The 23,609-nt window shown below is 53.8% G+C and overlaps 1 protein-coding gene across 3 annotated transcripts in view; it reads left to right on the top strand.

Annotated features, from left to right (window-relative positions):
* HSPA12A (heat shock protein family A (Hsp70) member 12A) overlaps positions 1–23,609 on the top strand; it is a 130,424-nt gene that overhangs the window by 71,704 nt on the left and 35,111 nt on the right. Inside the window, exon 1 of one of the 3 annotated variants that reach the window (XM_016142497.2) lies at positions 2,639–2,807. The exons of the other annotated variants lie outside the window; for them this stretch is intronic. Within the exon in view, the coding sequence (XP_015997983.1) occupies positions 2,765–2,807 (43 nt within the window). The 5' untranslated portion in view covers positions 2,639–2,764. Of the gene's footprint in view, positions 1–2,638; positions 2,808–23,609 lie in introns of those variants that run through there. 3 annotated transcript variants of the gene reach the window in all.

Raw genomic sequence — 23,609 nt, 5'->3', positions numbered from 1 at the left:
GAGAGGAGATTTCTCAGGTCAACTGGGCAACACTTGACTGAACTTGGACGTAGGGGGAGGAGTGAAAGCCAATGCCCGGTTGTATGGCTTGGTGACAAGTGGGTGATGTTGCCTTTACTGAGATCCTGCAACCAGGAGGGAGGGCAGGAGAGGATGAGCTGGGCTTTGGTTCACTGGGAAGGGCCTGGGAGGCACCCTGGGGAGCCTCTCAAGAGGCCTGGATCCCTGGGGGAAGGTCTAGCCCCTGAGAATGGAGGTGGGCTTCCCCGCAGGTAGACAGAGGAGACTCCTGAGTGCCAAGCTGCCTGGGCAACAGAGAGGATAGGGGGTAGAAGATAAATGAAGAGAGGTGTATAGGTGTGTAGAATACCTAGGGAGCCTGGGGGTAGGTAGCGGTAGTCCAGGTTTTCCTGGGCTGGTGGCCTTGGACTGGGGCCCTGAAGGGTTTCTGGATGTAGGCAGGTAGAGGAGGGAGGACAAGCGGACATGGAGACATGGAGACAGAGGCAGCTCGTAACCACGGCTGAGGATGGCTCGTGGGGGGAAGTCTTCTTAGGAGACAGACTATGGAGAGGATGGTTGGGGCTCACTATTGTCAAAGGTATTGAATGTCACACTGGAGTCGGGGCCCTTTCCCATAGAGGAGGAAAGCCTGGCACGGTTTTGAGCACAAGAGGGACTCAGTGAGAACTGGGTTTATTAGAAAGCTCTTTCTGGACTCACCGCTCAGGCATGCGTCCATGTGACACTGGTGCTCAATGGACAGGGTGCTGGTGGCCGTATGTGCCCTGTCATGTTCCAAATCATGCAGCCTCTGCCCGGCCAGCTTCACTCCATGGGGATGTATGAGCGGAACTGGTCGGGCCCTGTAGGGCTGCCGTGGGGTCTGGGTTGGCCCTTCCCCCTCTCTATCCTGAGCCGGCTCCCCCAGGTTGTCACCCAGACAGCTGCCTCGACCCTTCTGCCTACATTCGGCTGCCACATGCTCCTGGCTTCTAGGCCATCTCTTGGGTCTGCCTCTGAGATGCTGGGGTATTGTCTCTCTAAGCAAGCGGGGAGAGGGCACTCTGGGAAAACGCCGTTCTCCACTATGGGAGCACCCCCTGCCGGGTGCTCCCACTGCCCACTGCCTTGCACAACTGGCCACTGTTAAAAAGGTGCCTTTGACTTAATCTAAGACTTTTTGGACTGTTTACCATATGCCGGACCCCAGGCGAAGCTTGTTACGTACATTGTCTCATCTAATTCTTTTCGGTCTTAGGATGGAGGTTTTCCTGTTGTAGCCATTTCACGGATGAGAATACTGAGGTTCAGAGAGATTTGCGGTTGATCTCATACGTAGCCACAGACTGTACATGTGGGATTTTTAATGTAGGCAGATAGAGGACAAGTTCGTCCTTTTAACTCATCACCTTACCGTCACTTTCTGAGCAGAGCCTGGTCTCTGGGCTCTCCTTAGAGAGTCTGTCCACCCCTTCCTCCAAAACTGTGACAATGAAGCCTCTCCTTTGGGAGCTGTGGCCCATCCCAGGGCGCGAAGGATGGTTGGTGGTTGTGACCTGGATGGGGATCCAGCTTAGTGGCTTATTTGCTGTGTGCCCTGGACATCATCACATACCCTCCCCCTAAACCTCAGTTTCCTTATGTGCAAAACGAGGACAAGTTCTGGAAGGCTCTTAAGCATTTTAGCATAGTGCCAGGCACGCTGGAAGGACCCAGTAACGTTTGTCATTAGATTCTTATCACTGCCCTTCTTAAGGAGTCTTTGCATAGCTGACCCAGAAGCCACCTGGTCAGTCCCGAACAGGTACCAGTGGTGAGTGTGTGTGTGTGTGTGTGTGTGTGTGTGTGTGTGTGTGTGTGTGGCGGAGCCCTAGGACAGAGAGGATGAATCATTGACCGTCGAAGCTCTGCGTTAATAATGTCATTCTCAGACTTTTAATGAGGGCCCCGGGCAGGAGCCCATATATGGAAGGCGAGAGGCAGCCACCGCCGCAAGCGCCTCCCGGGTCGGGTCGCGAGTTGCCATGGAGGCGAACGCCCCCGGCGGTGCCCCGAGCGCGGCTCAGGCACAGGTCCCGGGTCCGCGGCCTGAGTCCCAGCCAAGCCCGATTCCGCCTTTGCGCGGGTCCTTGACCGCACCTTTGGGACCCTAAAGCGGGTGGAAGGGGGAGAGAAATAAACTGGTGGGGACTGGGGAGGCCCTCCTGAGGAGAGTGGGGTGTGCGCGACCTGCCTGCAGCAGGGATTCAGCCCCTTGAGATTTCAAAGAGCGGGCGCGCAGCCGGGCCGGGGGACCCGAAATCGAGCCCCGCCGCTCGCCTAGCCGTGCGCCCTGCGCGCGCCTGCACCCTGCGGGCCACCGAGCCACGGAGCCCGGGCCACCGGCTCCGCCGCAGCCGCTCGGCGGTGAGCCCCGGAGGGGAGGAGGCGGGCCTCGGAGGGACGGGTCCGGCGGGTGGCCGGGCGGACTGGTGGGCGAGGGGCTCTCGGGCGGGCCCTGCCTTGCGCAGCCTTCGCCCGCCTGCTCCGGCCGCCGGCTCGGCGGGGCGGGGCGTGGGGCGGGCCCGGGAGGAGCACGGGGAGGAGCCCGGGGAGGAGCCCGGGGAGGAGCCCGGGCTGCGGCGGCGGCCGCGTCAGAGCCGGGCTCCAGCTGCCCCGCGGCTTAGACCCGGCCCGAGCGCCGCCCAGGACGCGGACAGGGACCCGCACCCGCACGGGCGCTGCGCCGTAGGCTCCCCTCCCGGGTCGGGGCCGTGCGACGATGGCGGACAAGGAGGCCGGCGGCGGCGACACGGGGCCCCGAGGTGAGTGCAGAGCGCAGGTCCTGCGGCTGAGGCGGGGCGGGCCGGAGAGGGATGAGGCGCGCTCGGCCCAGCGCCCCGCAGCTCCCTCGCGGACCGCGGGAAAGTGGGCGCCTCCGCCCCATCCTGTCCAATCGCTGGGGCCGGAGTCAGCACCACGGCGTGGTCGGGGGTCCAGGGGGCCCCGGGCGGCCCGCTGGTCACGTGCTCCGCTCCGGCTGGGGTGCGGACACTGCGGCGGGGACCGCAACCCCCTCCCGGGCACCCTGTCCGTCCGCGCCGCAGGGTGGCGCCTCTTGCGGGGCCCGGTGCGAGTCCCGGCGAGAACCGACCCCCGTGTCCATCCCCTGCGCGCCGTGCCGGGCCCCCCGCGCTTACCTGGTAAAGGGCTCACCGGGGGGTGGCCCCGGCATCCCCGGGGGCTCGTTTCCTTGACCCAGCGAGGCGGGGGGGTGGGAGCTTGGGGGAAAATCGAAGATTTTGACCTGTCCTCCTCCCTTACCCCACCGGGATCGGGCCTACGCGCCCGGAGTGGGGTCTGCGGCTCCTGTCCGAACTGCGTCCCGCTTCCTTCCCCGCCCGTCCCCAGGGATACCCGGGGCTGAGCAGGGGCGCAGCGTCGGGGACTCGACTGTTCCCTCTTTTCCCCGGCGGGGGTGGGGAGGAAGGCAGCGCCCGGTGCACAGCTCGGGCACTCCAATTTTGCAGATGTTCAGGGCCGCTTTCTTTGGGGAGCGTGGTTAGGGCTAAGATGGGGCGTGGGAGGGGTAAGGAGCGAGAGGATCCAGGAGCCGGGTAAAGAAGGGCAGCGCCTGGAGCCTCGGGCGATAAATCATGGCTTCGCCAGAGGAGCGGACGGACTGGCCAGCAGTGTGGGTCCCAAGTGGGGAAAGTTGGGTGCCTGGAGGCGCGGCGTGGCGCGTCCCCGATCCGCAGCGCCGTGGCAGGAGCGGCCGCTGGAGGAGGGCATGGCTCGGCGGCTTCCACCGGAGCAACAGGACGAACCGCCTAGCGAGGATGAAATTAAAATGCTCGGGACAGAAGGGAAATTCCTCCAGGAAAGGAGCGTTCGGCTCTGTGGGGACCCCAAAGCTGGGGAAACTGAGTCAGGTGGCAGCGCAGCCGCCTCGGGCGGTGCGATTACAGTCTTGCTGTCAGTGGCCATTGGACCCGCCCTCTGCTGTGCTCCGGAGGCACCTGCCCCCTCCCCAGCCCATTGTCCCTGCGGATCTGGGAGGTGCCTCCCCACACAGCACTGCGGTGCTGGGGGTGCGGGGCGGAGGAGGGGAGATCCTGACTTGGCTCTCTCCTGGGAGGAACCTTGCAGAGCCCAGGCCCAGAGCCCGGGCGGTGCTTAAACCACAGCCCAAAACTGCCCCCCTCCCCCTGCTCCTTCCCTGCTGGCAAACGCCAGCAGTGGGCTGCGGCTGGCTTTGTCTGAACATCACTCAGCAACTAGATTGATTCATATTTTCCCACCTTTTCCCTTTAAATTGAAAAAAAAAAATTAAGAGGCTAGGGAGGGGTATCTGAATTGCCAAGAACTGCTAAAGCTTTAAGTTTGCGGACCAGTTTCTTGCTTCTCATGCTGGCATAACGAGTGAGTGGCCGTATCAAATGCCAGACTGGCCATAGGGTTTGTCAAATCACAAGCGTGAGCAGAATGTGCACCCCCCCCACACACACCATTTTGTCTTATAAAATTGAATTCAGCACCCTTACTCTTCACGCACATGCGTGCACACACACACACACACACGCACACACACACTGGGCACTCAATGTGTGGTTGTCTTCAGGGCTGGCAGAGCTCACCATCCGGGATGAGGACATACATCCTGGGTGTGGTGGACCGCCCGCCACTGCTCGCCTGTGTCCGTTCTAGACTGTTTCTTCACGTCCAGTGATGTGCAGTTCAGGGCAGCCTGTGCGAATTCCTAGCACATGGCCTTGGGACACTCAGCAGTCTCTCCCTGGCGACTTGCTGTGTCTCCTTGGGCTCCCATCCTTTCATTCTATAACATGGGAGATATTCATCGTGTCTCATAGGAGCAGAGCCTGTTCACCCACCACCTAATGCATCTATTTCTAAGGTTTCCTCACTGAATATTCTGTGCTGGACAAATGAACATGCAATATTTTACTTTTTAAATCGCATCACAAACCTGTTAATCAGCATTCCCCTTTTACTGGATAGATCTAAACATAGGTAGAATGAACCATCCAAAGTCATACATCTAGGAAATATTGATTCGGACCTGGCCATCTGATTCCAGGGCTCAGCCCTTCACCACCATCCCTATAACCTCCATGGGTGTGGGTAGTGATTACCATTCTGTTAGGGACATAAATAAACATGGTGGTTCTTCCTGGGAGCATTTCAAGGATGCTCTTGGTACAAAAGGAGGAGTGCCACAGGCATCAAACTGTGTTGGGCCTTGTGAGCAGTGGGAGCCTGGGTGCTGGGTGTGCCAGAAAGACTGGCCATAATTTTTTCCCCCAACAAATCAAGTGAGGGTAGAGTGGGGCGTGGATGGAGGTGCCCATCAAACAAGAATGGTAGAATGTTGGTACTTGTTGAAGCTGGGTGAATGGTACAAGGCAGTTCATTACCATTCCGTTTGCTTTGTATATGCTTGCAAATTTCCTTACTAGGACATTTAAAGTAGTTAATTTACAAAATCAGAAGGGCCACTCTAATCTCCAGAGCTTTGAACAGCAAAGGCTGAGATGTTCTTCAGTCCTGCTCCCACTGAGACCTGAGTTGGTTGCCACATAAAGCACTAGAACGATGAGATGAACTGGGGTGCGGGCTGGGACATGGGGTGGTTCAGGTTTGGCTAGCTCCCATGGTGACCAATCTGGCTAGGTATGGGCAGTGGAAACTTAGAAATTTGCTCCAGGGCGGGTGGAGAGGGTCCCGAGAGGAACAGTAGGTAGAGGGTTTTGCCTAGGTTGGGGGTGCCTCTGGAGGCATTGCTTTGGATTTTGGAGGGATTCTTACCATCCTGGCAGTTAATCATAATAAAAAGAAATATTTTAAACATTCACATTTATTAAGGTCTTAGTTTGTACTGAAATCTGCATATTGAATTATCTCTTTTAGCTCTGACCACCTTTGTTACTGAACGAATGGCTCTTTGAGGGGGGCCATGTTACCCCCCGACCAGCATGACGCAGCTGGAAAGGGTCTGAGTGACAGTCAGGAGGGGGTCAAGCTGTACAGCTTCTCCTAGCACATGCTTAGCATGTTGTAGGCACTCAGGGAGTTTTACTGAGGGAACGAATGAATGCATGACTAATGAAGTGTGGTCTCCTCACTTCTCTGTGGCCACCATAGAAGTGGGAGGGTTGTGGCTCCCAAAGGAGCCAAGAAAAAGTTGAAGCGATGCTCTAGGCTTCACTGTTTAGGGCTCTGGTCATGGGATCCACTTCTATATCCTCACCCGCCTCTGCAGGGTCCCTGGCCACTATGGCCCCTGCATACTCCTTGCGCATGCTCCCCACATGGTTTCCCAGAGCTCCGTGACCTCTTTTGGCCCTCATGCAGTTCCCCTTATGAATAACATCCTTCCTTTCTCTAGAAAACTCCTACTCATCCTTTGAAACTCAGTTTGGGTGTCATTTCTCAGGGAGTCTTCCTGGACTCGTCCATCTGAGTAAGATCCTGCCTGTGTGGTCCCAAGGCCTTCGGTACTAACCATTGGTCATTTACTAGTGTTCACTGAATGCACGATGTTCCAGTTTTATATGCATACATCCCATTGACTCTTCCAGCAACCCCGTGAGGTTGGTGTTATTATTTACCCCATTTTGCCAATGAGGCAGTTGAGGCTTTTGAGAAATTTGGTAACTTGCCCAGCCAAAGAATCAAATCACCCAGCCAAGGAATGCTGGAGTTGGTGTATGGATCAGTCATGGAGCATAAAATTTCTGCGCTTTCTCTCAATGCCTTATCTCCCAACAAGGGTAGGGACTGTGTCTTTCATTGCTGTACCCTTGGTAAGGGCACACAGTAGGTGCTCAATAAGTATCCTTCTGTGTGTTGAGGGAATGTCAGTGAGCATGCCTTGAGGGCACACGGCAGAGGGGAATGGCATCTAACACTGCTCACTCCACTGTGGGGTGGTGCTTCTAGAAGTGTCGATCCTCAGGAGTGGGAGGAAGCAAGAGGCGGGGCGCGGCGTGGCTCAGTCAGTCCCTAAAGAGATGCGATTGATTCCAACAAGGCTTTGAGTGACAACTCAATCTTGTGGGGGCGAAATGCTCTCTCCTGGCATAAATAGGCCTCTCTGGTAAGGGAGAAAGCCTCTTTATTATTACAGTGCATAATTAGAGTGGCAGGGGGGAGCCAGGGGCCTTGATGAATGAGCAGCATGTGGCAGGGAGCGAGCGCCTCCCACCCAAAGGCGCATCCAGGCCGGGCATCGCCAGGAGAGCAGGGCGAGCCAAGGAGGTGGCCCCACTGCTCAGAAATGAACCCAGCCCCACCGCAGTGGGCTCTGCAAACCCTCGCTGTCTTCTTTTTTATTGCACATGACTCACAGTGAGATGAACAGAACCAGGTGCGGTGGGGTAGAGGTGCCAAGTGGCTTTGGAGCCCAAAGACTGCGTGTCGGCTCCAGCTAAGCTTTCCTTTCCTGGGCTGTGAAAGGGGTGCATGATGCCCACCTGGGTCTGTCGTGGGAACAGTGGAGAGAATGGATAGGCAGGAAGAAGGGAGAGATGGCTTTCCTGCTCCTGCCCCCCAGATGCCCGCCAGGATTGCCCTTGCTGTGTGTGGCATGGTGGCAGGTCCAGCTGGTCTGCTTTCTTTGGAGGCTTTAGGAGGAGGGCGATTCTGCTCTGGTTTTTCTGACTTGGGGCTGCGGGAGGAATATGTCCAGGTCCTGATGCCTTGAGGCCTTCAGTGCTGCACTCCGAAGCAAGGCCCTGAGGAGTGATGAACTCCTCTTTCCTGGCAAACGCGAAGTCGGCCCTCCTCGAGTCCTTTCCCCCCATCTCTGCAGATTTCGCTGGTTGGGAAAAGCAAGAATGGCAGCAGCTGCAAGCTGACCCTGGAGTGCGTGTAGCATCGGAAGCTACACATTTTGGCCACTGGACATCCCCGCTGGTTTTAGTTATCACAGTGGTCCTCAATCTCGCCTGCCTGTTAGAATCCCCTGGAGAGCTTTGTAAGAGTCCCGATGCCCAAACCTTATCCCAGATCTATTATATCAGGGCCTCTTAGAGTGAACAGCCAAGTTTGAGAATAAGTGAGTTACCACGCCCCTGAGTTCAGACTTGGGACCTTAGCATGAGGGGGCGGGGGTGGGGCAGCGTGCAGCAGACAGTTTACTCCTGGGTTCTGGACTGTCTGAGTCAGCAGCGAGTTCTTACATGCTTCACCTGTAGCGTCTCATTTAATCTTCATGAACACGCCATGAAATGCGTGATTTTACACATGGGGAAACTGAGGCTCGGAGGAATTAAGTGCATTCTTCAGAGTGACAGAGCTTCTAGGGGGTGATGCTAGAACAGGGCTCAGAGTTATCAAGAAAACCTTCCCAGGCGCAGCCTGTCCTCAGAGAACTGTTTCTCAGTCTTCAGCTACCTTCTGCCGTATGTACCTGCCACCCAAACTGTGATTTATTGATTATTTTAAAATCGTTTTACTGTTTTTTTTTTAAATGCATTTATTTTAAAGTCTTCTTTATATGTCAGCTTAATAAATAGGAAAACCTGTGTCACTTGCCACAAACAGAAGGTAACCACAGTAAAAATGCGTAGAAGCCAAATGACGTTCACATACTTGAGGCAGATGTTGTTGCCTGCGGAAGGCTTTGTGCTGTGCCTGCACTGGTACTAGAGATTTAGCAGAGAGGTCAAGGACACAGGAGCACCAGACCTAGACCTTCTCTTTGATGGAAATCAGGTTCAAAAGGGATTTAAAAGGAAGAGAAAAGCTTCAGGAATCCCATGGAGGGTGGTAGTTATAATTCTCAGACCTCCTGAGATTAGACCCTCTAGGAAAACGCTGCCGGAGAATAGTATTTGCAAAGCCTGCCAATGAGTCTTATAATCGGGTGAGAATTAGTGCCTGGTCCATGGACCACCGCTGTCGTCTCTGGCCCACCAGGGGAATGGGGTCCTCCTTTGGGGGTCTTTGCAGTAGAATGTGTGGCTTTAGGTTGGCTAGGTGGGGAAGGAGAATGTTCCAGTGGGGTTTTACAGGGGCAGTCGGCTTGGATTTCAATCCTGGCTTTACCACTTACCAGCCGTGTGATTCTGAGCAAGGAACTTCGCCACTCCCACCTCAATTTCCTTATCTGTAGAGTGGGAGTATCCTTATCAGAGTGGATCTGATGTACTCCCATTAACCCCTGCTAAGTGCTGACTACACTTCCCAGCCCATTTGCTGTTATCTGCTGTGACCATGTAGGTCGGGCAGTTATCAGTGGCTGCATTTCATCCCGGAGGCTCACAAGGGCGAAGGAGTGGCCCGAGATCCCACAGCAAAGAAAGAGCAGACCTCGGCCTGAGCCTCAGGCCATGCGGCTTCTTGTTCTGGGGGCCCAGAACTTTGGCGCAGAGCCGGGTGTCTCAGGCTGTTGGCCCCAGTTGACTCCCAGATGGCCCTTTGCCAAGGCTCTGAGTTACCTGCTGAGTTTCCTGGCTGGGGCAGCAGTGGGGTTCAAGGTCTCTTTGACTCTGTGGACTCTATCCGGGGCTGTCGGACCTCTGCCCTCAGATGGACTCCCAGTCCACCATCGGGCAGGCCGTGCCTGCTGTGCCGAAAGCCCAGATCTGGAGCTTTGCAGATGCTGCTCTGATCTCTGCCAGGACCACCCCTTCTCTTCCGGCCTTGACTGTGACCTAGCAGCTATGAGGTCAGGTAGGGCCGGTAGCTGCTCCACAGCACCCCTTCCGGGGAGCCCTTAACTGCAGAGTATGGGCCTCGGTTCTAGTCCCCATATCTTCAGTGTGGCCAGGTGCCCTGGTTTGCCAGGATATTCTGGTTTATGCCTCTTGTCCCAGTGAGATTGATAGTGACTCCTTTCACTTGCTGAGTACCCCAGGAAGATAAATTATGTGGTTGTGCTACTTACCTCCATCTGCTTCTCAGCCATTTGGGACTCAAGAGGGATGTGGGAGGCCATAGGGTATGTGGTTATTAAACCCAGAATTTGGGCTCAGGACATTTCTGGATTCAGATGTGTTTGATTGCTGGACCTCAATTTCTTCTGCTGCAATCAAGGATGATTAAAAATTCTGTTCATTGGGGGCACAGTGCGAATGGAGTCGGGTCTAAGGATGAACCTGGTACACACAGGGTGCTCAGTGGCTGTGATTGATCATTATCGTTGTTGGTTTGAGTTGGGAGACGTAGGGCTTAAACGTGGAATCTGGAGCCAAAATGCCTGAGTTCAGCTCTGGGCTGCGTCATTTACTTGCTGTACGGTCCCGGCAAGTTGCTTTGCTTCTTAAAGGCTCCGTTTTCTCGTCTGTAAAATATGGATCATAATGGTCTTCTTCATATGGTTTTTGTGAGAATTAAATGAGTTTATACGAGAAGAACACTTAGAACAGGGCTGGCCACAAAGTAGGCACTGAATTATGCTTAGCTGTTATTGTTATGATGAATAACAGTCCAAAGTTAGGAGGAATTATCCAGTATATTAGTTTCCTATTGCTGTCATAAAACTTAACATAAACTCAGTGGCATAAAACAACACAAATTTATTATCTTATAATAGTCTGGAGGTTGGAAGTAAGTCCATGCTTCGTCTAACTGAGCCAAAATCAAGGTGTCGGCAGAACTGCGTCCCTTCTGGGAGCTCTGGGGAGAAGCCGTTTCCTCATGTTTTCCATCTTCTAAAGGCCGTCCGCATTCCTTGGCTCATGGCCCCTTATTCCACCCTCAGAGCGCATTACTGCAACCTCTGCTCCCATTGTTACTCCTCTCTGCCTCTGCTCCTCCCTCTATGAGGACTTACGTAAGGACCTCTTCTGAGGCCCACCCGGGTGATCGGAATCATCTCCCCATCTCCAGCTCCTTAATTTAATCACACCCACAAAAGCCCTTCTCTAATGTCAGGTAACATATTCATAGGTTCCGGATGTTAGGCTATTATTCAGCCTACCACAGCCAGAGAGATGGGGGTCTTGCCTAGATTTAGGAATGTTAGTTAGAGAGGCTTCGGTCTCCCCAGGAACAGTTTGACTGTTGGGGACTGTTCTTCCTCCTTGTTTTACAACATTTGGGATCCTCGTGAACCTGCTGCACGACGCTTTCTTGGAGTCTGGGTTGTTGGTCAGCCCTTGACTTTTTTAAATAGTCCTGTAGGGTCCTTGGAGATGCTGCTACTTTCAAGGCTGGCTTTGCGCCTATGGAATCATTGAGACCCAAATAAAAGGTTTATTCGCTCCCAGGTGCTATTAAATGATTAAAGAATTAGTGAAATGGTTACAAAATATCACATTCTATGTGCTTTTGCTATATAACAAACCGTCCCAAAATGTAATGGCTTAAAACAATAGGTCTTCGCTGGATGATTCTTCTGCGGGTCCTGCCTGGGGTCGCTTATGTGGCTGCAGCTATCCGATGGCTGGGCTGACTGGGCAGTCCAGACTTCATCACTCAAAGCTCTGAGGGTTGGTGCTGGCCGTCAGCTAGCCTTCTGTCTCCACGTGATGCTTTGTCCTCAAGGAGGCTGGCCCAGGCTTCTGCACGTGGTGGTCTTGGTGGTGGTCTTGAGGCAGCAAGAAGAGGAGGGAGGAAGTCTCAAGGACTCTTGAGGCCTTCACAAGGAGTTGTATAATGTCACTTCTGCGCATTCTTGTGGTCAAAGCAAGCCCCACCACGGCCAGCCCAGATACAGCGGGTGGAGAAATAGACTCCGCTGCTTAGTGGGAGGCGCTGCAAAGAATTCAGGGCCGTTTTTAATCTCACAGAGTCAGCTTGACTAGAATGTTGAAAGTACAAACTTTAAAAAAATCGTGGTATGTTTTTAAAACAACTTGGAGGGTAGATTTTCTCACTTCCTAAGTGAGTATGTAATGTCAAGCAACCAGCCCATTGTCAATCAGATGTTACTCATAGTCCAGCCATCTTAAGGGCAACTTCCAGTTATCTTACACTTAAAATTATTTGTTTGTTTGGTCCACCACATGTGTTTGCGTGATCGCTAAGTGTGGGGGATGGTGTTGGTATACACGGAGGTCGTGCCGGCTCATTGGCAAAATTTCCCAGTGTTTATCCGTTTTGATGGATCAGGACATGCCTTCTCGTGATCGAAGAGAAACAGGTGAAGAACTGAGAAAAAAAGCCGAAAATCTATAGAGGTGCCTCGTTCCCTCTTAAGTGTTTGGGGAAGCCGCCAGGGCAGACGGAGGAGCTGAAAGCATTGCCCTGTGAGAACAATGGGTGCAGATGACACCGTGGTTGGGGGCTTTTAATTTTGATGAGTTTGGTCTCTGTAAGGAGTGAGTGTCCCTGAGGCCCTTTATCACAAAGTAGGAGCACTACCGATGATGCATACACTGTCACTTTGGGTCCAGGGGCCGGCAGGGCTTACTGTGCCGGGATGACTAGAGCCACTGCTGCTTTTTTTTTTTTTTTTTTGGAAAGGCTCAGGTGACAAGGTTCCGTAGGTGTCGAGTGAAATGCACCGACACCGTTTTCCCCATGAATCCTATTATTTTTAGTGTGAGATTTTGCAGAGTGTGAAGATTTTCAGGAAAATCTACCACATTGTAGCAGAAACGCTTGTGTTTCTCTTTGCTGTAAAATGAGTGTCCATTTAAAAATATTTATGCTGTTGCAGAGTGGGGCCCCCCAATGACGCCAGCAGGAAGAGCCTCTGGTCACTTCTCCTATCTCCGCCTCATTTCTGAGTACATTCACCGAACTTTCGAGACTGTTTTACTTCCTAGCTGTTTAGCATGTGTTTGGGTTAGTTTTGCTGATTCTGGTCCATTTTTTACTGTCAGGAACAGAGGAACAGAGGCTCTGGGAAGGTAATAAATTCTGTAGGATGGAGCTCTTGTTCCATCCACCTCCTGAGCACCCCAAAATCTCAGAGGGGATTAAGTGGGTTTTGCCAATGTCCTTTGTTTCCTATAAACTAGCAAAAAGGTGATCTCCTTTGTGGCTCCTGTTGATTGAAAATCAGACCCCGGGTCTTGTTGGTTTTTCTGTGACCGAGAACAGTGGTTTCTGTACCCAGACACCTGGTTCCTGTTTGGGACACAGAAGACGTAGGTGTGGGGCTGGAGCCTGCCGATTCAGAGGCCTCAGGGTGGCCTCTCTTTGTTCGACCCCCAGATTTCCATGGGCTACAGGCTAAATTCCTCCGGTCACTTCCTTCCTTTTCTTTTTCTTACTTGAGGGGCCTTCAGCTCCTCTGCCAGCAGAGACTCCCCTTCACCACGCCTGTCCTCGGTCCTGTGCTCACGACGGGGTTCGCCCTCAGAGAGATTTCGTCAATTGGTTCCCATTTCTGTGACTATGCTGACAACTCAGAGTGACCCTCCCTGCCCACCTCCCCGGAACCCTCAGGGTCCAGGCCTGTCGGGGGCCATATGGTCAGCACACTGCCAGCTGCAGGCTTGTTCCTGCATTTGGCAACTGACCACGAGGACTCTGACTCGACGTAAATGATTAAAGGTGAGGGCAGCACTGGCCGGAGAGGTCGGACCCCAGTGATGGTGCCGGGTCCGAGGGGCTTGGGGTGTGAGGCCTGAGATCCAAGCAGAGCAGCCAACCTCCCCGCCCCCCCCCCACCCCCACCCCACACACACACCCAGGGTGGCAGGGTTTCTGTCTCAGAATGGAGGGTGTCCCACTTCAGGCAAGGGACATCTGGGAACATTTGAGGGTTAAGTATTAAAGCCAGAGGTAACACCCCAAAAGGGTAGCTCCTCTCCTGAGCCCAGAGGAGGCCCGGAGGAGGCTGGGAGGAGCCCCAGGCGGTTGGAGACCCACTTCCAGGTGGGACCCTGAGCTGTGCTCTGTCTGGTAGGGAGTGTGGCATCATGGGACGAGTTCAAGTCCTGGGTTCAAGTCTCAGCTCCTTGGTGTGCTTGCTGGGAGGCCTTGGGCAGGGCTGGAACCCTGCCCCCCACCCACCCAGATGTTGACCCCCAGGGTATAGGAGCCACACGATCACTGGGGGCTGATGGAGGCTGGGGGTCCTGGCGCAGGAAGCAGGAGCAGGCAAGGACCTCAGGCAGGACCAGCACTGTGGCCGGACAGCAGGGCACCCAGCGAGGCCGCAGGAGGAGATAGATGGGTCAAAGCCCACCTAACGCCCGCTCACCCCGCTCTACTTGGCCATCACCTCTGTCCCCACGCTGTCCTGAGCAGGTACTGGGTGGAAACAGAGAGAACTTTGGTTGTCATGACAAAAGCATCACATCAGGGAAAATGTAACCCAGAGGAAGAGAGGAAACAGCCAGGGCTGCACCCGGAGGCCCGTGCACCCCTCGGCGTCCAGCCTTCCACACTTGCCGGCCACGACAAGACAGAGCTGGTCCATGGGCTTTCACAACCCGGCACTGAGGGGCGGGGGGGGCATTATCGTCCTTTTAGAGACGAGGACACAGACGCTCAACAAGTTATGGTTCGCGGGAAAGACTGGGTGGTGGATGTGATGGTTTCTGAGCCCAGAATGTGTGCTCTTCAAAAGTCCTTGTCCTAGGTAGTTTCTGTGACACTCCCTCACCTGCCTTGCCCTCACCCACAAGAACCCCCCACCCCCAGACCCCTTGATTCCCTGGCACCAGACATCTGGGAAGCAAGATGGGTTGGGTGCTCCCCTGGTGTGTGGCTCTGCATAGGCACGTAGGGGAACTTGAAAATAACCTTGGCTGTCTCTTCCCAGAGGTCAGGGCCAGAGCTGCCTGAGGGGCCTCAGCTGGGTCCCTCCCCGCATTGATGGCTCAGCAGAGTTCTGCTAGAACCTGGACACAGGGGACCCCAGATATTGGGTTGTGGTCAGGGGCCCCAGGTGGGCATCTGGCAAAGGGGCAAATGGGCCTGGAAGCCCCGGGCCCTCTCTTTGGAGGTGCCTTGGTGGTGGGAGCAGCTGGGGTCGAAGGCGCAAGGCCTCTGGTCCCATCTGGAATGTGCGCTCACGGTGGGCAAGAAGCCTCATTACGGCTGCCTCGGTCATCTCCTCTGGGAGCTGTCGGGTCCCTTCCTACTGCAGCTTTGCTTCCTTCTAGAAGGTTTCCTGCAGGTGTCCCATGCCCTGCAGAGAGCAGAGCTAGCCTTCTGCCGGGGCGAGGCTGCTGCTGGGTGGCGGGCATGGCAGGGTGGGTGAGAGCGGAATGTGGGAGAATGAGCCCGCAAGCCAGGGGCCTGTGGACCCCTGTTTGCTCATCCATTTGAGTTCATTGCCTGTCATTAAAATGAATGTGAGTTCACCTAAAAATCTGGATCTCTGACTGCTCTGCTGGTGGCGTCGGAGAGCCATTGCCTGAAGACGGGGCATGTGGTGCCAGTCTGCTCAGCCTCCGTCACCCCTGCCACACCCCTGCCTTGATGTTTCTCTTCTCATCCTGCACCCCCCGCCCCCACCTTGTTTTTACTCCTGACCAGTTTTTTGTTGGAACAGAGTTAGTTCCTCTACCCGCATCGCAGTGCAATGGGACATCAAAGGAAACCTTTTCCCCTTTGTGCACCTCCCCGACCTTTGTAGCAGGGGCCTTCGGTGACCCGGGGCACAGGTGCAGCGCGAGCCTGGGTGTGAGACTTGGATTCAGGTCAGCCTTGCGTCTTGCCAGCTGCAGGAGAGATTGTGTCTCTCCTTCTGCCTCAGTTTCTGTAAAACAGGGTGATGGCGCATGGTGGGTGTGAGGGTTAGGTGAGGGGCAAAGCCACACCCCGGACGTGACATCTGTGACCCAGATTACAGGAGCCCTTCCTGTTGGCTCTTTGCTATTGTTATTGGTGTAATTTACATACAGTAAAGCTCAGCAATATTAAGTGTCCAGCTTGACGGATTTTTACGTATGTGTATACTCACTTCACGTGTGGTAGGCTGAATAGTGGTCCCCCAAAGACATCCATGTCCTACTCCCCGGGAACATTCCCAATATGTCACCTTACATGGCAGAAAGGACTTTGCAGATGTGGTTAAATTCCGGATCTTGAGATGGGGAGATTATCCTGGATTATCCGTGGGCCCCCGTACCCAAGGTCTGGATAAGTGAAAGAGGGAGGCGGGAGGCGCAGAGTCAGAGGGACTGGAAGATAATATGCTGCTGGCTTTGGAGATGGGGGAGGGTGACACAAGCCGGGGTGCACATGTCCTCCCGAAGCTTGGAAAGGCAAGGAAATGGATTTTGCCCTGGAGGCTCCAGAAGGAGCCCGGTCCTGCCTACACCTTGACGGGAGCCGTTTCGGGCTCCTGACCTGCAGATGTGTAAGGTAATACATTTGTCAGGTTTTAAGTCACTGGTCAATAGCTATTAAGTTTGTAATACCTTGTTACAGCAGCAGCAGGAAGCTGATACCCTGTGTAACCACCGCACCAGGCAAGATGCAGGACATTTTCATCAACCCAGAAAGTTCTCTTTCCCTTCATCCCAGTCTGAATCTAAGCATCCCCTGAGGTAACCATCGTTCTGACACCTTTAACCTTAGATGTGCCTGTTCTTGAACTTCACCTAAGTGGAATCGTAGAGTATTAATTCTTTCACGTCCAGGGTCTTTTACTTAACCCAAGGTTTTTAGGGTTCATCCATATTGTTGTATGTTTTGAGATTTCGTCCCTTTTTATTGCTGATTTCATATTTCATTGTACATCTGTACCATTCTCTGTTTATCCTTTCTCCTGTTGATGGATGTTGGATTATTTCCAGTTTGGGGTGATTATGAAAAAACTGCTAGAACATTCTAGAACAAATTTTTTTTTTTTTTTTTGGTGGACAAAGACACTCATTTCTCTTGGGCCGCAGGGTGGAGGTCTGTTCAGTTTGAGCAGAAACACTGGGGTTGTGAAGGGCGAGCATGAGGCAGCCTGGTCAGCCTCAGGGACTGTGGGCTGATGGCCACCTTGCTCGCCCACAGTGGTTTCTGGGGTGCAGGCTTAGTGGTCCTCAGGCGGCGATTCGGGCAGAGAGCCTCCGCCGGCACGTGTCCACTCGGGGTCCCGGGCTTCTGGAGCACCCAGTCTGTGCCCCACTCAGTACTGGGGTTTTCTTACCCATCTTCCCTTGTGGTCTCCACACAGCCCTGTGACAGGGAACCGTGGTCAGCTCTGGGCTGTGCCTGGTTAGAGGGCAGCCACGAGGGTCAGCTCCTCCCATGGCAAGGACCGGGGGTGCCTCTTCTCCCTGCAGACTGAGGTAGAGACAGGCCTGGGGGACGGCAGGTGGCCTCGCAGATGGCAGACAGCACAGCCCAGCTGGTGCGGTGGGCCGTAGCCAGGCAGCAGGGATGGGGTGGGCCCGTGGAGAAGGGCTCATGGAGGCATCTGATTGGTTGACGAGTTAGATCTGCTGTGAAGGACGATAGAGAACACAGTACGTGCTTGAGGCTGCGGGTAACCTGATGAGCGTGGCTGTGGTGACCTGATCCAGGGGACGGCCTGGGGGCAGAGTGCAAGGCCCTCTGGGGGGCTCTCCCCATCGCCCTCTCCACGCTGTTCCCGCCCCATCCTGTTCACTCAGCGAACCTGCCCTCAGGATGCCAGGCCAGCTTCACCGCCCTGGGCCGCCTCGGTTCCCGCTAATCCTCCTGTGGCACTTACCACAGCGTCTGATAAAGTGTGCAGAATAGAATCGTACAGTGTTCTTAATTACGCTATTCAGAGTGAAAGCACTCGCTCTGTTTTAGCCTGAGCACTCATGGGAGGATTCTCGTGAATCAAACACACATGTGGTGCATGCCCACCGGACTCGGCTAATGGCCCACGACGGGAACGGGGCCGAGGAGGCGCCAGCAGACACACCAGGGGTCTGGGGGCTCAGCCCGCCCCCCCGACGACCTTCCCAGGTGTCGCCGGAGTGGGTGCTCTGCGGCCCGCTGCGTGTTTAGCTTCTGGAACTCTTCTCGTCCACTGACCCAGACTGTCCCCAGAGTTATGTGCGCACCGTCAGGACCTTCCCAGCCGAGGTCAGTGGAGAGAGAGGGGCAGGGAGACAAGTGCGGGAGAGCGGGCGTGTGCGGACAGCCCCCCCCCCCCCCCACTCCCCCGAGACCAGCTGCCGCCTCTCCCAGTCTGAGGCATTCCTGCACACGCCTCCCAGAGGGCAGCCCCCCCACCAGAAGTCCCTCCTCCCTACTGGGAGGTCAGTGCCCTGCACTCCTGACATTCCAGGCTCTGTGGGGTGTGCCTGCCGGGAGTTAAGCTGGCCGCTCTGTGTCTGGAGCATTCCGCTCTGCGGAGGAGATGGCCGGGGCGCTGATTGATTGAGGCCCGGATGGAGCTATAAAGATAACGGTGAAGTCAGAGAAGCTGCCCCTGCACATGTTGGGCTTAATGGAGGGGGCGGGCCTGCATCCTGGGAGGGGCATGCCAGTGGACGGCAGTGGCAGAAAGCCACGGACAGGCCACCCGGGGTTACGGATGCCCCCAGCGTCCTTCCTAAGCCTGAGCTTGGGCAGGTGTGTTGAATATTTTGGCAGCCGGGACCACCCGTGTGGCACCCCAGTGGCCCCTAAACAGAGAATGTGTGCCGTTCCCTGGGATTCGCACAGTGTAGGAAGTAGGGAGGCTCTGCCGGCCTCGTCTCGCTGCTTGGCCTTAAGCGGGGCCCAGGACACTCTGGGGGCCCCGTGGGTTCCGTGGCTTGGCCCCGGCTGCTCTGTGGAGTAGCCTGAGGAAGTAAACTTCATTCCCCAGAAAGTCCGTTTATATTTCTTGGGAAAAGGCTTTGAGCGAATGTGGTCCCCGGGGGAATTGCTCATTGGTTTTCTTTGCTTTTATCTCCCTGTAGCATTCTGGAGGTAGATATTCTGTTTTAGCTCTTTTCAAGGGTAGGTACTCTTCAAGTTTTGCCATGCGTACTTAGCAAAGTCTTGAGTTAATGTTTTAACCCAGTTTACTAATTCTTTCTTTGTAAGAATGTCAGTTCATCATGTAGGTTCTGTGTGAAAAAAGGTAAGAATGTGGGATTTTAAACTTACAAAGTCTTAAAAAGCCTCTGAAAGGACTTTCCTTTCTGCTAACACAGAAGTGTTGGCCCACCATGTGAGCAGTGTTCCGTGGACAGGTGGCTGGGCCACCTGTGCTGAGGGGGCATTTGGATTCAGGGGTGTCCGGCACCCTGGGTCCACGCTTGGCCTCCGCAGGGACTCTTTTGAGCCTTCTCTTTTTTAAATTTTTTTATTTGATCTTCTAGAAGCAGCAATGTCTCAGGCAGGTTCCTGAACATCCCCTGCCCAAGGACTTGAGCTCGGCGGCAGCTCACACACGCATCGTTACACAGGAGACCGTTTTAATGCCGATGCGGGTGGCCCCCGCGACAGGACAGGGCTGTGACTCCTGCGGGGGGCTGGTTACGGCCCTGGCTGCAGGGCACCGGTCACTGCTCGTCTGCGGGAGCAGCACCAAGCCCTCCGTCTGCGGCTCCCCATCGGGATGGCGCTGGGCCTTCGGCTCTGGCCAGCCTGCAGCTTCCAGCTTCTGAGCATCTGGGGGAAAAGTGAAAATGCACATGGTGACTGGGGCACGGTCCCTGCTCTCTGTGCCTGTGTCCTCGCGTTGCCAAAGAGCAGGGTGTCTGGGGAGAGGCCAGTGCCAGCTGTTGTCCCCGGCCCGCTCGGAGAGCCTGGTGTTGGCAGGCAGCTCCGCCACTGGACAAGTCCTCGAAGGCTGCTGCAGACTCTGCGGGGTGGAGGAGTCGGCCTCCGCCAGCCGGCGGTGGGGGTGGGGGTGGGGGGGAGGGCTCTGTTCCTGAGGGCCGGCGGGCGGGATGGGACAGTTTTCCTTACAAGTCAGTTTCCTGCAGCTCCTTGATTTCTTTATCAAGATATAACCCACATATCATAAAATTCGCCATTGTAGAGTATACAGTTCAGTGGTTTTTAGCATATTCACAGGATTGCGCAACCATCACCACTGACAAATTCCGGAGCATTGTCATCACCTTACAGAGAAACCTCACACACGCACTAGCAGCCTCTCCCGGTTTCCGCTCCCTCCGAGCTCTGATTTTCCAGTGCTCTGTGCTGCCCGTTGCCAGTGGCGCAGACTCAGGCCGGGAAGAAAGTCCTGGCACCTCGGGGCTGGCATGTGGTGGAGGGTTGGACGCCAGGCACCGAGGACTAGTGCCCGCTACCGTGCTGTTTCAGGAAGATGCTTGACCTCTCTGCGTTTCGGGTTAATGGTTAGAAGCACGTGACTGTTTTCTCAGAGGCAGTTGGACCAATTTGATGATGATGGTGGTGGTGATTAAAAAAAATAATAACATCTATGCTTTACGAAGGGCTTGCCATGCACCACATCTTATAGGTATTATTTGTGTGTATGATATTTTATAGCAGTCCCGTGAAGTATGTCGCCATCATTGTGATTCCCAGCACAGCCCCATTTTCGACATGAGAAAACAAAGGCTCCAAGATGTTACCTAGCTCACCAAGGGCAAGCATCTGGGAAGTGGCCGTGCTAGGGTTTGCGCCCAGGCTTTCCTGACTCCGAACCTCTATGATCAGTAGCTCCTCCCCGACCTTGATCTTTGCGTTTGAAGAATTTTGGCTTTTGAGGGTGGAGAGGCTTCAGAGCCCAAGGAAGCAGGAGCCACAGGGTCTTCTGAGCCTGGAGGCAGAGACAGCCCGCTGGGGGTTGGGAGAGCCCTGTGATTGGGACCTCCTGACTTCTCGCACACTGTTTGCCCATCTGTGAAGTGGGGATTTCTGTAAGCATCTCTTAGTAGGTTCATCTTCCACGAGAAATGATGCCCGTGTGAGACCTGTCTAGTGCGGGAGTGTAGGCAGGCTCAGAGTCGGAGAGCTCTAGACCCGGTGGGTGGCATCCTGACAGTGTGGGCTTGTTTCTTCACCTGCTAGGCATTACTTTTCTCGTTTACAGAATGGGAAAAATGACAATGCCTCACAGCTCCCTAACACAGCAGGGTTTCATGAGCTGCACCTGCAACGCTCTTAGCTTGCCATGGAATTTGTGTTTGGTGAGTGCTGGCCATGATAGCTTTCCTGATAGATTTCTGAGTTTGTACATTTCTAAAAAACTTTCAAATTAATAATTGGAGTTTGAATAAACTTGCAAAAGAACCTAAAATGAGAACTACGTAAACATCTGATCCCGTGAAGGAATTCAGCAAATGGTGGGTAGGGCTGTTATTTATATCAGAGAGTTTCTCATGCATTAGTTCCTTGGTTCAGTGAAAGACAGTGATAGAGGCCTTGAGAATACAGATTCCCACTTCCCGGAAGGAGGTGATGGGTCCGGAGAGAGGTGAGGTAGGTTTTCCAGGCTCGTGAGGGTCCACATTCTCTGCCTGGCATGCCCGTATTCTGCATTATCATCAGGAGTTATTTTATTTTCCTTACCTCCCACCAGGAACAACAGCCCAAGAGCCAACTTTGGCTTTGCTCAAAACTGCCCTGGTTTTGAGGAGACATACCCTTGACCCTGTGGCCTAAGCTGGCTGCCCTGCCTGAGCCTGGAGGACACTGCGCCCTGGGTCCCCACAGGACACTCCGTCCCCCCTCTGGAGACCTCAGAGCTTTCTCTTTTAGTATAGAGGGTCGCAGGGTGACATCTGACATTGGTGTTTTAGTTCCCCATCCCTCATGGGGATGAGAACATGCCAAGGCTTTCACCGAGGCTTCTTGCTCCGTCCATATGGCCTTGAGAGTCTGAACCAAGCAGAATGGGTGTCTCCTGGTTCCTAGAGACCCGGCCCCTCTGCAGGGCCAGGCTCTGGTTTCTCAGAAATTGGAGGGGCCTGGAAGTGGGCGGGGGATAGCTCCCTTCCTTCTCTGAGGCTGCGGGTTTGCAGAAGGGTTTCAGAGTCTAGGAGGACACTATATCTGAGGCTGGGCTAGAGCCCACCTCAGAGTGGAAGCCACTCAGCCGGTGGCTTGGACCCCTGCTTTGCTGTCTGCTAGGGGGCCAGGTACAGCCAGCGAAAATCAGACCCCTCCAAAGGCTGTTTAGATCTATCCCAACAGCCTCAGCCCCACAGAAGCTGTCTGGACATGTACCCCTTATCCACCCTGAGACCCAGGTCTGATACATTCCCAAGCCTTCAGAGGACTAAGTGTTTAGGTGTATTGCATGCATGTTCTTATTAGTTCAATCATCCATTTGACAAATGTGTCTGGAGTGCTTACCATGCATGGGTCGGGAGCTCTGACTGATACACAGCATAAGAATAATATCATTTTGCTCTCCTGAAGGTAGGACAACAGACATGTAACTGGTACATTAAAACAACCTTTTTATTATGGGAAATTTAAAACATATATAAAAGTAGGGCAAATAATGTATTGAGCCCCCATGAGTCTCTCCAGTTTCAATCGTTATCACTTTGTGGCCAATCTTGTTTAATCTCTGCCTCCTCACCTTCCAGGTATTATTTTGATTCAAATCTCTGACATCATATTCTTTCCTCTGTAAATAGTTTAGAATGCATCTCTAAAGGATAATGACTCTTAAAAATTACATAACTAGACCATTAACAATTAATTCCTTAATATGATCCATATCTGGTCAGTGGTTATACTTCCAATTGTCTTATAAATGTTGTAAGATTTTCTGTTCATTTGTACCCTGAGCCAGTAACGGTCCATGCATTGCAATGACTGGAGGTGCTGTCTTTTAAGCCACAGTGGACTGTCTCTGAGGCAGATCAAGATGGCCGGGAACTTATCCACAATGCAAATTCTCTGCTGTCAAGAAGTGCTGGAGTAGAAACTTTGGGTGTGAGACCAGCACTGTATTTTAACAAGTGCTCCCCTGTGATTCTGATGCACAGCAAAGTTTGGGAACCTCTAATCTATAGTTTCTCTTTCTTTTCTTTCTTTCTTTCTTTTTTTTCCTTTTTTCTTTCTTTCTTTCTTTTTTTCTTTTTTTTTGTTGTGTATTTTCCTTGTAATTTACTTCTTTGAGAAACCTGGCTGTCATCCTTAACATTTCCCTGAGTCTGGGTTTTACTAGTAGATCATGTGCTGATGAACAAGTTCTTTCCTCCTCTGTATCAGGGAAGCGGAAAGGCTCTCCTCCCGCTAACAGAGGGAGCTGACTTTTGCAGGTGGGGTTCCCTGGAGAATGACGCAACATTGTAGGGTGCCCTCAGGCAGGGAAATAGTATGTACAAAGGCCTGGAGGCCAGGTCTAGCACAGATGTTTCAGGGTCTGTGAACTCATATATCCATCCACCCATCCATCCATCCATCCATCCATCCATCCATCCATTCCTTCATCCATCCTTTCACTCACTCATCTACCCACCCACTCATATATCCACCCATCCACCCACCCACTCAACATTATTGAGTGCCCATGACATGTCAGAGGTAAAATGAGACATGGTCCTGTCCATATGAGCCCAGAGTCCGTGGAAAAGAAGCCAGGTAGACAGAAGTGTCCTAATACTATGTGTGGGGTGACCCGCTAGAGCCCCTCCAAATGCTGGGGGCAGGTGGGCAGGGGCTTTGGAATTGCTGAATGTAATCCGTGAAAATTGGTAGGAAGACCTGTTGGTCTAGAAAGCAGTTCCTCAAGTCTCCAGCAGTTGCTTGGAAATGCGTGTGCACGTGAACTGGTTAAGACAGAGACTGTGAAGTGCCCCACTCACCGTCTGGGTTTGTAGGAGGTTGGGGGCGTCACTGTCTCTTGGGAATCTCGACTG

The sequence above is a fragment of the Rousettus aegyptiacus genome, unplaced genomic scaffold (genome assembly GCF_014176215.1).
Source record: "Rousettus aegyptiacus isolate mRouAeg1 unplaced genomic scaffold, mRouAeg1.p scaffold_m13_p_6, whole genome shotgun sequence".
Lineage (NCBI taxonomy): Eukaryota > Metazoa > Chordata > Mammalia > Chiroptera > Pteropodidae > Rousettus > Rousettus aegyptiacus.
The sequence above is the reverse complement of the archived record's forward strand: the minus strand, read 5'-3'. Positions and strand labels throughout refer to the sequence as shown.